General features: G+C 35.0%; 1 protein-coding gene across 12 annotated transcripts in view; it reads right to left on the bottom strand.

Annotated features, from left to right (window-relative positions):
- EIF4G3 (eukaryotic translation initiation factor 4 gamma 3) overlaps window positions 1-13,161 on the bottom strand; it is a 369,656-nt gene that overhangs the window by 235,127 nt on the left and 121,368 nt on the right. For all 12 annotated transcript variants that reach the window (XM_063631630.1, XM_055261042.2, XM_063631629.1 and 9 more), the window contains one exon: window positions 2,091-2,219. Coding sequence is in view for 6 of the 12 variants with exons in the window: in XM_063631623.1 (XP_063487693.1) it covers window positions 2,091-2,219 (129 nt within the window). In the remaining 6 variants the exon portion in view is untranslated. The remainder of the gene's footprint in view (window positions 1-2,090; window positions 2,220-13,161) is intronic.

The following is a 13,161-nucleotide window of genomic DNA, read 5'->3' as shown; positions in this document are numbered from 1 at the left end:
CCATGCCCTCTCCAACAAGGTCAAGATCTTAGCCCAGGGTAGGGGTAGCAGTCTCTCACCTAAAACTACCACAAAAAATAAGAGGTAGGTTTGGTAGGCCTTTTTTGGATTTAGAGGCAACATATATACTACATCTGAATGTGCCACCTTAACCAACTACAGAGTCACCTAGGAAGTTTCCAATTTTGAGTAAGGAACACAATATACAAAGGTTCTACAGCAAATTTGGGATGCGCAGTGCAAGCTGCTCTACCACTTGGGACTTCTGATCCAGTAGATCTAATGTTTTGAGTTGTCTGTGGGAAATAGACATGCGGTAAGGAGCCTTTTAGCCAGTGTGCACTGCATCAGCTCTTGGCTATAAGAGATTGGTGCTGGAGAAGAAAGCTTTCCCCAATACTTCATAGGGCACATTTCCAGCAAGTTCCAGAACAAAGAGTTTCAGCAAGTTCTGAACAGTACCACAGTGGCTCTTCTACCACAACCTTTGGCTCAACCCTACAGAGAAAGGCTCCCTATCTAAGCCTCTACTCAGCCCTAAGGTAAGCATTTGCTCTTTATATCTTATATTCTTGAGAGTGCATAGTTTTTCTCTCCTGATTAGACTCAGTTTAATACACCTTAATAATAAGTTGAGAGGTTGTGTTCAGTCTAAGAAACCCAACACAAGAACCTCATTTAAACAATCAGGAGCTCATTTTGTTTTGTTTTCAATGTTTAAAACTCAAAATTATGTAAGAATTATTTAGACTAAGTTTAGGTATAGCACTAAGTTCTTGACAAATTTATTTATATCTTCATTAATAGGGCTATTTCAGTCATGGTTTGGCAAACTGTACATTCCTTTTCCAAACATTCTATGGTCTAAAATATAATTAATCAGCACATGGCCAGGAGATCAAGGCCAATCTGAGCAACATAGCAAGACCCCATCTCTACAAAAAATTTAACCAAAAAAAAAAAAAATTAGCCGGGCATGCTGGCATGAGCCTGTGGTCTCAGCTAACTGGGAAGCTGAGGCAAGAAGATCACTTGAGCCCAGGAGTTAGAGGTTACAGTGAGCTATGATCACGCCACTGTACTCCAGCCTGGGCCACGGAGCAAGATCCTGTCTCTAAAAAAATAATAAAGAAGGAATAAAAATTGTCTCTAAAAAATAATGAAGAATAAAAAATAAAATCAGCCCATAACTTATAATCACCACCTTTAGCATTATTTTTAGTAATTCCTGATCTCTCCTATTATTCAAGCTCTAAAAGACCTAAAATATGGAGGCTAAAATCACGAATAATGTTATAAAAATGATTTTTATTATCAAAAGAGTAGCTCTTACATGTAAATACTGATAATCTCACACAGTTAGGTCAATGTTATTGGCTTGACTCAGTCCACATTCTGTAAGGGACTTTATAACTCTAGCCAACTTTTAACCACAAGGAAATCCAAACAAGCTTGCAACAGTAGGTCGGTGCAAGCTGAACAACATATCTTGGCAAACAACTTAAGTGCAAGGAACACATAGGAACATCTTCCTTAAACAGTGTCTGAATGTCTGTTGTTCCTATTAAGTAGAAATAAACTAAGGGGTTCACAATTCTTTTAACAGTTCAACAAAAACTTAAGCCTATCAAATTAAAATAATCGACTTAGAAAACAACCAAACCAACAAACAAAAAATCCCACTGATGCTACTCAAGAGGGGAAGACACCAAGTTTCCACATAAGTAGAAAATAACCATTAATGCTTCACCCAAAAGGGGTGGGAGATGGTAGCAGATTAAGCATCGAAAAGCAAATCAGTGCTTTATGGGGGGTTTTTTAGTAAACTTTAGAATAAAACTCTAACTTTTAAACAATGAAAATGAAAACTAAATATCACTGACAGTTAATTTTTAATGTCTCCAAAATGAAATGTGTGAAATTTGTTAGTAGCCATCTTTATGAAGTTAAGTCTGAAAAGATGCCAAAGACAAACTAGAAATTACTATACAAGTAATGTTTTATGTTACTGCTTAGGAGTCTCTTTAGAAAAACAAAAATGATGCTTTTACAAGGACATTTCTTATTTTTTTAAAAAAGGTTTATCTTACTTGAGAGAGTCCAGGGGACGATGCATGTCCCGGGGGCGTTGCCGCAAGATTTGGATGCCCCTTGTTTATTTCATGTGCTGAATAAGGGGATGGGGTAGGGGTTCCCGGCTGTCTTGCTACTTGTGTTACCTGTGAGGAAATCAATATTTAGTAAGAACATTATATTAGTAAATCAATCTTAATAAATACAGCTGAACTATCTGATTTTTAATTGGATTTCCTACCTCACAACTTACACTAAAATAAGCACCAGACTGAACACTTAAAATTTTTAAAATTGAAAAAAATAGAATTCTTTAAAAATATATACATGAATATTCTCATCAATTTGATAAAAGATTCCTGAAGCATGATCTCAAAACCAAAAATCATAAAGGAAAACACATGCTACAGGAAAGAAACAATACTTGAAACTACAAACTGTATGATACCATTTTGTAAAAGGAGCAGAAAAGAAATAAATGGTTGAAAGAGGAAAGAGATGACTACAGAAGAGGAACAAGGAGATTTTTGAGGGTGACAGAACTGTTCTGTATCATGCTTATAGTGAGAATTGAATGTCTCTGCTTGTCAAGACTTATGGACGTATACACTAAAAAGGGTGAATTTTACTAAATTACATCTCAATAAATCTAAACTCCAAAAATGGCAAGTTACTTATACGACATAATCTCATTTTTGTCTTTAAAAACATGTATCTGGCCAGATGCTGTGGCTTATGCCTGTAATCCCAGCACTTTGGGAGGCCAACACAGGAAGACTGCTTAAGAACAGAAGTTTCAGACCAGCCTGTGCAACATAGCAAGACTTCATCTCTATTTAAAAAAAAAATTTTTTTTTTCATTAGCTAGGCATGGTGGCATCCACCTGTAGACATAGCTACTTGGGAAGCTGAGGCAGAAGGACTGCTTGGGCCCAGGAGTTCAAGGCTTACGGTGAGCTATGATCACACCACTGTACTACAACCTGGGTGACAGAGGAAGATCCTATCTCTTTAAATACAAAAGAATTTTTAAAAAGGACATCTAAATATACATATACATACACATGTGTAGGAATATTTCTATACATATTTGTTTACATATGCATATAATACGCACACATACATCTAAAAACATGTATATGTAATATTTTTAAAGATCTGTAAGGAGATACACCAAAATCTTAACAGAAGGCATTACAGGTATTTATTTCCTCATTTACATTTTTTAACATAATACAATAATCACAAATTTATACAACTGAAAAATAATCAGCATGTTTTTATGTAACCAAAAATTTCATTTTCTCCATTTTTTGCAGGCAATAAATTGCTCATCAGCCCATGACAGATATGAAACCACTTTACTCAAACCCCTAGTGGAAGTGCCTACCAATCAAGCCTAGCCAGCTCTTCCCTCTCATAGTCTAATGCAGACTTAACACTGATGGTTTTGCAAACTTTCATGAATTATGGGCAGTTCTGTCCTCTGCTAAAATGAAAGAAGCCATTCTCCTTAAGCAATAGTTCTTAAATTTGAGAGGAACACAAACCCTTTGCCAATCTAGCATAAAATACAGACTTCTCAGAATCGTGTTATTAAATGCATAAAATACATAGGATTATGACACAAATGATCTATATTGAAATACAGGTATAAAAATATTAAAACAAATTCCTGACATAGTAATATATGTTCTTCATTGGCGCATCAAAAATAATAACTAATGGCAATTGTTGTCTATATTCATAACGCAAAGAAATGCTAAAATTCATCATTAGACATATTCTCTATTTTCAGTTCATAGGTCTTCTGAATTTTATCATAAAGTTAAAAACTCTGCTGAGGGAAAAAGGAAAATGGCCTGGAATTCACTCAGTCAAAAGCTCTGAAGAAAATCTAGTCCCTGGTACTCTAACCTTCAAATCACTTATAACTCTCTAAACAGATATAAACATCTTCAGGATCAGCTACCTGATCCCAATACTGAAATCAAATGGACTCACACAGAACTAACTAGAACCAAAAGCTTATGAGTTAAAAGACACATAAATGATGCTACAATATGACCAAAGATTAACACTTAAAATAATTGTATCTAGTTTCATCCTTGTTTTTTAAATAACTTTATGATTTTCTTGGGAAAATTTTGTTCCCAATTTTGAGTGACTGTTACATTTATAAGGGCATAAAGTTTACCATGAAATGTAACAGCATATATAAATCTCACCAAGGAAAGTTTTCAAAGGAGAAAAGTTGGATTGCTATTTAAACATCTACTTTAGAAAATTAATAATCAGAAATGAAGAGTTCTTGTAAGTAAATTTCTTACCAACAAAGCTTATGAATTTATATTATTTCCCATGTTTTAGAATTATTTTGATATTTTGCTAAAGTAAAACCTCAATATGAATACACATTTTTAACATGGGAAAAATTCTGTACAGTGAAATAAAGTGAAAATAAAAAGACAGCAAAGAAGTTAACTATATAAAATCTATCTTAGACCAGTTTCCTGATTTATTCTGATAAAAATTAAATACCAAATTTGCCCGTGACAATTAAATCATTGTAAAGTTTTTAAATACTATTGATAAAAAATATTAAAATACATTGTATGTTTATCAATTAAACTAACAAAAGTAAGTTAAAATAAAATCTTTGCCCCATTATTGGCAGGGATCTAAGGAAACAGGACATAGATAAAATACTGTGAATGGGTTACTTTACTATCTTCCCAGGATTACAGAGCAATGTGTCACCAAGTGCTTCAAAACCATCACCCCAAAATTATTTCACTTTAGAGTACATACCCTAAAGAAAATCTCACCTCAAAAATTAGGAACTTAAAGATATATCCAGCAGCATTTCACATGATGGCAAAAACACGCAGAAATAGCAACCAATGGGAAAATGAAGTAACATAACTGAACTAAATACATAAAAAATATAAACCTGTACACTAGTATCAATAGAAATAAATGAAATAATTAGGAATAATAAAGGAAAAATACATCTGCAGAGTTGTAAAGATTGTAAGCTATGTTTCTTACAGAACTGTAAAGAGGTACCGACATATACTAAAGAATACTGAAAGAACAATTTAAATTATTACAAATAAAATTAGTATCCATTGGTTTGTCAGAAAACTGTTATATTGCCCCATAAAACACAAATGTTTGAGAGAAAGAGAAAAAGCATTGTGCCAAAGCCAAAAGTGCTATGTTCTTTCTACATAAAAAGCTTCCTTAAAGGAAACATCAATGAAAAACAACTTTCATGGGTATGTCCCTATGGTATGCATCCTTTGCAACTCTAAATAGTTCTGCCAAACTGGTAATCCTTTGGTATCAGATATTCTAAAAGGGCACTTCCTCCTAAATTTGGGGATGTCTACTAATAAAAGCAGGCCAAAGAAAGTAAGTCTGTATCAAAATAATAGAAGAACTAGAATTTCTAAGAAATTCTTCCTAGAAACAGGCTGTTACATATAATAAAAATCTCTCAGCTTCACTGTGCTCTATTCAATTCAAATAAGATCCTCCATTACATATGTCACACTGCATTAGGCATTCCATATTTGCTTTTAGTGTATTTGTTACAGGGCTTAATGTCTCTGCCAGGGAAAAAGGTATACCATCTTTAGAAATTATACAGAACAGAAATAGCACAATCCTATCCCAAAGAAATGGCACAAAGGCTAACAAAATTGTCATAGATAAAAATCAAATTTACACTAAAATTTAAATACCTCTTGCAAAATATTCCTAAATTAATGATTACCGAATCTTCTACTATCTAGCTAAGCGTTCTTCTCTCTTGGTAAACTGTTCAATTTCAGGTCATACTGTTGAAATCCATCTTCTTTAAAGGTAGTAGCAACAAGTTCTCATACAAAGAAAACACGTGTTTTCCCGTTATTTGAAAGATATTGCTACCTTCTCAACTATGAAGGCTGGGAGGGAGCAGAGGTGTAGAACAGCTGATAACAGCAACTACTTAACTACCTCTAAAGCTAAACAGATTGTTGTCTTTTCTATAATATTAATCCTAAGCAAAATACATCAACCATTTCTTGTAGTGCAATATACGTTTATGTGTACTGCTTATTGCATTTAAAAGAAAATATGCCCAAGAAAAGTTTTTGTTTCTTATAGATATTATATTTTTGCATTGGTAACAATGTGGGGATTCCAAAATTCTCATTCTCTTGCTGGTAGAAATGTAAACTGGTACAACCACTTTGGGAAGCAATTTGGCATTAGCTGGTAAGCTTGGAAACAGTCATTCCCTATGATCCAGCCATTCCACTCCTAGGTATACATCTGGTTGAAAACAATGAAAACGTGCACCAGGGTACATGAACAAAAATGTGCATAGTTGTATTGTTTTAATAACCAAAAATTGGAAACAACCCAACTGTTCATTAACAAAATTGATCAATAATGAAATTTTCATACACTGAAAATTTTCCTATACAGAAACAGAATAAAAAACTACCATAACACAATTTAGATGGCCCTCATAAATGGTACTGAGTAAAAGATTAAGAAGAATATATAAAGTATGATTCCATTTATCCAAATATGCAAAACCGGCAAAACTGGACCATATTAGTCAATAGAGGTATACATGTTTAGCATGTATATCATGTTTATACATGAGAAGCAGGAAAATGACTTTTAAAAGGCAGACAGTATTATTTCTGGGGAGAGAGGAAATTATGACAGAAAGGGCATGTAATTTTTTTAAAGCTGGTTTAAAACTTTTTTTTTTGCTTTAAAATTATTTGTTAAACTCTACCTTTAAGTTTTATGTACTTTTATGAATGTGTATTTTAATCTTCTTCCACACCACCTACCTCAAAAACAAGATTAAAGACAAAAACAAGCAAACTACTAACACCTGTGATAAAATATCACTTCCATTGGTATTATACTGTTACTCTGCATAGAAGAAAATTTAAAAAGAAACACTGCTGCAAGAAAGAAAAGCTCTAAAATTTTGACTCAGTGGAAACTTCAGGTAGCTAGTGAATTTCCATTCAAGATTTCCACCAAAAAATAATCTCCTATAAAATTAATGACATTTGGTGGTTGGTGACCAATATTAACTTGACAGAGTTTTTAAAAAATTTAAGGTAGACCATAAAGATCGTGCAAATTAAGATTAGTCATTAGGTATAAAGTTTATTTATCTAGCACTAACTTATTGGATTTGATTATATTCTGGCCAATTAAGAGCTATCATACATAAACCACAATTTTCAAATAATAAATAAAATATGGAAAACAAAGTTTCCTTAACATGATCATTCTTACATGACTCCAGAGCAAGAGAAATACCCCCTGGAGGAAACAAAATGGGAAAAAACTGGCCAGATGTAAACAACAGAGATTAGGAACTATGGAAAACGATAGAGAATGGCCACTCCCCAGAGGGCAGCAGATACTGAGATACTCTCCTGTAGTCAAGTACTGGCATGCAGGAATTCCAGATAAGCAGTGCTACTTCTTCAAAATTTTCAAGAGTAACCAAAAATAAGGCTTTCTGCATGAAATTGTCCTGACTTCCCATACACACTACAAGCCAAATAAACCATATATTGGTATATTAAAAACACAGGCAGCCAGAGTGTGGACATGGCTCTAGGGGTATCTCATGATCATCATCAAATATAAACTTGCTTTTTAATTTTTTTTTTTATGAAATCGGGTCTCACTGTGTTGCCCAGGCTGGGGTGCATTGGTGTGATCACAGCTCATTGCAGCCTCCATCTCCCAGGCTTAAGTGATCCACCCACCTCAGCCTCCAGAGTAGCTGGGACTACAGGCACATGCCACCATGCCCAGTAATTTTTCTTTTTCTTCTTCTTTTTTTTTTTTTTTTTTTTGTACAGACAAGTTCTCACTGTGTTGCCCAGGCTGGACTCAAACTCTGAAACTCAGTGATCCTCCTACCTCCGCTTCCCAAAGTGCCAGGATTATAGGTATGAGCCACCATACCTGGCCAAACTTTCTATAAATACTCAGATATAGACTTGTGACTGGATTCTACACAACAGGCATTGACTGGATAGATATATTGTTAAATATAACACACACACAAACCACTGTTTTTATTGTATATAGTTTATATAATATGAATGAAAACAGACTGCTTTAAAAAGTATAGTAATTAATCAGTTACTAAAAGAATAACAGGAAACTCCAGGATTCCTATCAAGTAAATTAATTTTTCAGCAACAAATGATTCATATAAAGGTAAAAGGGACATGGTTTATGTGTGTGACATCCCTTATTTTCTAAATCCCAAGATAAAGTTTATTTAGTGAGGTCATCTAAAAACATTTCAGCAGCTGCAACTCATACAAAGAAATAACAAAGTTCAATTCTGGGTAGTTTTGAAAGATCCCAAAGCTTTTCTTATATGGGTAATTTCTATACTTCATGCTCCTCAAGCAGCAGAATAGATAAGTAAAGTCTTTCCCTTCATTAATATTTCGTATCATCCTAATTCTTCCTTCAGGTTATTTCCCCAAATCTACAGATACTGAGAACTAAATAAAAGCTGGTCTGCTCAACTAAAAGGAGCACTACAGTGGATACTAGGACGGAAGTTTTACTTACACATGACACTATTTGAATTCTGTTAATATCATTGCCAATCCCCAACCACCAAGAAAAAAAGAGAAAGAAAAAGAAAATTTGTGGTGCACTAGTAACTTTTTTTTTAAGTGCACAGCAAAACAACTTGAAGGATCATGTTAAAATGGGTGGTGAGTCTTTTGTTAACAACATCATGGATCATGTTTTTCCTGTAATACTTTTCATTTTGGGGGGGGGATTGGGGGGGACGGAGTCTCACTCTGTTGCCCAGACTGGAGTGCAGTGGTGCAATCTTGGCTCACTGCAACCTCCACCTCCCGGGTTCAAGCAATTCTCCTGCCTCAGCCTCCCAAGTAGCTGGGATAACAAGCGCATGCCATCACACCCAGCTAATTTTTTTTTTTTTTTTGGTATTTTTATTACAGATGGGGTTTTGCCACCTTGGCCAGGCTGGTCTGCAACTCCTGACCTGACCTCAAGTGATTCACCTGCCTCAGCCTCCCAAAGTGCTGGGATTACAGGCATGAGCCACCATGCCCAGCCGCCTATCATACTTTTCTCTGTGTTTCAATTTTTCTAGCAGACACATTAATTTTATAGTGAGCAAAATCTGCTATTTGGAACTTGGTAGTGAGGTATCCAGACTGTCTTATAAAATCCTGCTTAAGCCAATGATGTAGTTGAGGATGGCAAGGTTCATGCTATCCTTTGTGCCCTGCAGCCACCCAGAGACTGCAAGGACGCAATCAGTGAGTGATCACTGATTCTTATCATCTGTTTGCGTCCTTGCAATCCTTGTGGACAGGAATAGGATTTAATGAGTACTTATGACAGTACTTGCAGACAAGTGGCCACTCAGATGTTTAAGTATAAATATTTTCTCTGTTACTAACTCAACCAAATCTTACTATTATACGGCTATTTGAGGGTAAAATTATTTAGAATATCAACTCATGAAGACATCAGGTAGCCAGGGCTGCTTTACAGCCTAAAGGGAGGAAGCCAAGATAGTAAAAAGATTTTTATTTCTTTCACTGCTAATAGAATCCTGTAGAACTGTATTACGATTCCAAGGTCCTTTCCCAGTTCAATAGCAAAACCTTGGTCAGTTAGGAATGACTGTCTTGAATAAAGAAAAAGAGGGTGGTAAGGTTTGTCTATTCTACTCAATCCAATCATTTAGTGAAACTACACAAAATCAGTAACAGTCTACATAAGCATAACAAATTAACTCCTTACTTTTTCAAGGAATACATATATTACAGGCCAATTGCTGTCCCTGTGGTCAGAAACAGGAACACTTGACAAATAATCTTCTGAGGAGCGATGGCTTTAAACAGACACTCATATTCTCTTTCTTATGTTCAAAACCCACAATCAGCGCTTTCCACCAGGACAAGGTTGTATGCGAGTCTGGAGATTACTGATATACATTCAGTGACTGCAATGGAATTAGTCATTTACCAACTTACAACTTAATTTTTTAAAACTAATGCTTTACTATTTTCCTGTTGATCTTTAGTCATTTGCCAATCAACTAGTTATTTAACTGATCCAAGGTAAGTGAATTCTATTTTAATTCCAAGGTATTAATAAATCTCAGATTTTAGTATTCACCTGTAAATAAGCACAAATTCAATTATATTATCAAAACCACAATATTAAGTTCCTCTGACACAGATCCAAATCATATAAGAAGTGTGATATATGCCTCCATTCTGAGGCTGAGTCACAAATTATCACTTTCCAAACACAAACTTGAAAGAAGGAACATAAACAGAGGGTAAACAGATTCAAGGTATCCAAGTAGGCTAAACAGCATCAGTAAAAGAGCACAGGGTTGTTTCTACAAAAAAAAAAAAAAATTAGGCATGGTGGTGTGCACTTGTAGTCCGAGCTCTAGGGAGGCTGGGACGGGAGGATTAAGCCCAGAAGTTGCAGCAAGCTATGATCATGCTACTGCCCTCCAGCCTGGGAGACAGACTGAAACTCTATCTTAAAAAAAAAAAAAAAAAAAAAAAAAAAAAAAAAAAAAACAGTGGTGGGGCGGGGGGCGGGAAGAAAAAAGAAAAAAATGAGCATAGGTTTTGGTGTCAGAGACCTAAGTTTGAATTCTGGCTCTACTATACATAAAATACATAAGCAAATTACTTAAATTTAGTTTCCTCTTCTGTAAAAGTGAAAAGTAAGGACTTATCATGCTGATTTATTCAACACATTAAGATAATATTTATCATAATGCCTAGTATATAAAAAGTGTCCTAAAATGGTAGCTCTTTGTGTTTAATTATTTACAAATATTTAAACTGTTGGTTTAAAATCCTAATATTAAGCCAGTAAGTGTAAGAGAGTTTTGGGTTGAAATGATTCTTGCTTGATTTTCATTTATACAAATGGGGGTGAGGGTGTTACAATAAACCTAAAGCTGTGGTTTGCAAAGTGTGGTCCCTATACCAGAGGCATCAGCATCACCTAGAAACTTTTGAAAACAAATCCACAGGTCTCACCAAGACCTGCTGATTCAGTAACTCCAGGGGTGAGACCCATAAATGTATGGTTAACAAACACACCAGTTAACAACCACCGACCGAAACACAATAATGGCAAGTTTGCACTAACTAACATTCACGGTACCTGCATGATATGCCTGCTTTTTTTTAATCTGCTGAATTACAACACAAATTAGCAGAAGACAGATTACTGGACATATATATGGCTATACTATATTATTTCTGGATATGATGGAACACTGTCATTTATAAACATTTTTATCCCTAAAATGTGCTTTCTTCCCCCAAAAAAGGTAAAAACCACTTTCTTGACTTAACAGACTCATTCTGCTCTCTCCTTTACCCTGCATTCACATTGGACCTAATGAACATCTTATATTAGGTTATGATAAAACCTCAATTTCTTGAAATCCCTGAGGGAAGAACTGACTACACTACTAGATTTTCCAGAAAGCTAGGAATTAATCTCTTTAAATAAACAAAACTTATTTTCTTCATGTAACTGTTTTAAATGGAAATCTTTAACACTGTCCACATCGAATGTAATCTGAAGTTTTTTCTTGGCCACACAAATCCATCATTATGAACATCAAGTTTTATGCAAAAATATACTTAATATTTATGAAGTGTCAATAAAGCTCTAAACCAGTCTGTATACTTTTCTGCATCTACATTTGCTATCATGCAGTTAGCTATGATTTTCAGCTGCTACCAACATTCCAACCTGAGGCTATAAGTCTACTTGTTGTTATTCATTCAGTCTTTCTGATAATCTTAGAGGGGGGCATCGAAACTCAACCACTATTTTGATACCTTTTCTTGGTTCCCTAGTATTCCTCCACACTCCTAAACAGATAAACCTTTTTCTTCTGCATACCTTCTACTTATCCTTAGAAATTCAGCCCAAATCTCACCTCCCATGAGATACATTTCTTAAAACCCAGTCTCCCTAACTGGGTTTCACACTACTGCTCCACACTTACAAGAATAGCAAGACATTCTCTGCCTGTCCTTCTATAAGCATTTATCTCACTGCACTTAAACTAGATTTCACTTTCAGCTTTCCCACTAGGTTGTAAGTACCTTGGCAGGGAGCAGTGTATCTGCTGTGCACAATGCCTTGCAAACAGATACTCTAAAAAAGATGAACAGGCTATGGTCTGGGAGAAAAAACCCTTGCCAGGAAAGCATAAGAACTTTGGCTCAATGATACAGTATCTGCTTTGTCTAAATTACAGGACCTTGCTTTCGTTCAGTGTTACTGTTTGATTTTGATTTTCTTCACTTCCAATGAAGTGTTGAACAATTTCTTTCCTCTAATTCTTTTAGCTACTCACCAACTTTTGAGTACATTTTGTCTTTCCAGCCAAAATGTAAGAATATAAAGAGAACCCTCCTTTTCCAGTGTTTTTTCTCCCACAGAACCTAACCTAACAAATAACAATGAGAAAAGACATATGCCCCTAAACATGACCTGGGTTAAACTTATTTTATAACACTTCTTAGCTTCTTTTAAAAAATAATTGGGACTCCTGATAAAATACTTGACCAATTTTCACAGATATCAGTGAGTTTTCCTCCAGAAAGCTTCCCACCCAATGCAGCCAAATAATCTTTAGTCATAAGATTTCAATATTATACAGTCATGTGTGGCTAAACAACAGGGTTACACTCTGAGAAACACTTTGTTATGTGATTTAGTTGCTGTACAAACAGAGGGTACCTAAAAAACCTAGATGGAACAGCCTACCACCTACCTAGGTTATATGGTATAACCTATTGCTCCTAGGCTACAAACCTGCACAGCATGTTGCTGTACTGAATACTGTAGGTAACTGTAACACAATGGTAGGTATTTGTATATATAAATATAGAAAAGGTACAGTAAAAATATGGGAGAAATCTTGTGGCACCAATGTCACACTCTGTCATTGACCTAAATGTCATTACAGAATGCATGACTGTACCTCTT

The sequence above is a fragment of the Symphalangus syndactylus genome, chromosome 22 (genome assembly GCF_028878055.3).
Source record: "Symphalangus syndactylus isolate Jambi chromosome 22, NHGRI_mSymSyn1-v2.1_pri, whole genome shotgun sequence".
Taxonomy (NCBI): Eukaryota; Metazoa; Chordata; class Mammalia; order Primates; family Hylobatidae; genus Symphalangus; species Symphalangus syndactylus.
The sequence above is the reverse complement of the archived record's forward strand: the minus strand, read 5'-3'. Positions and strand labels throughout refer to the sequence as shown.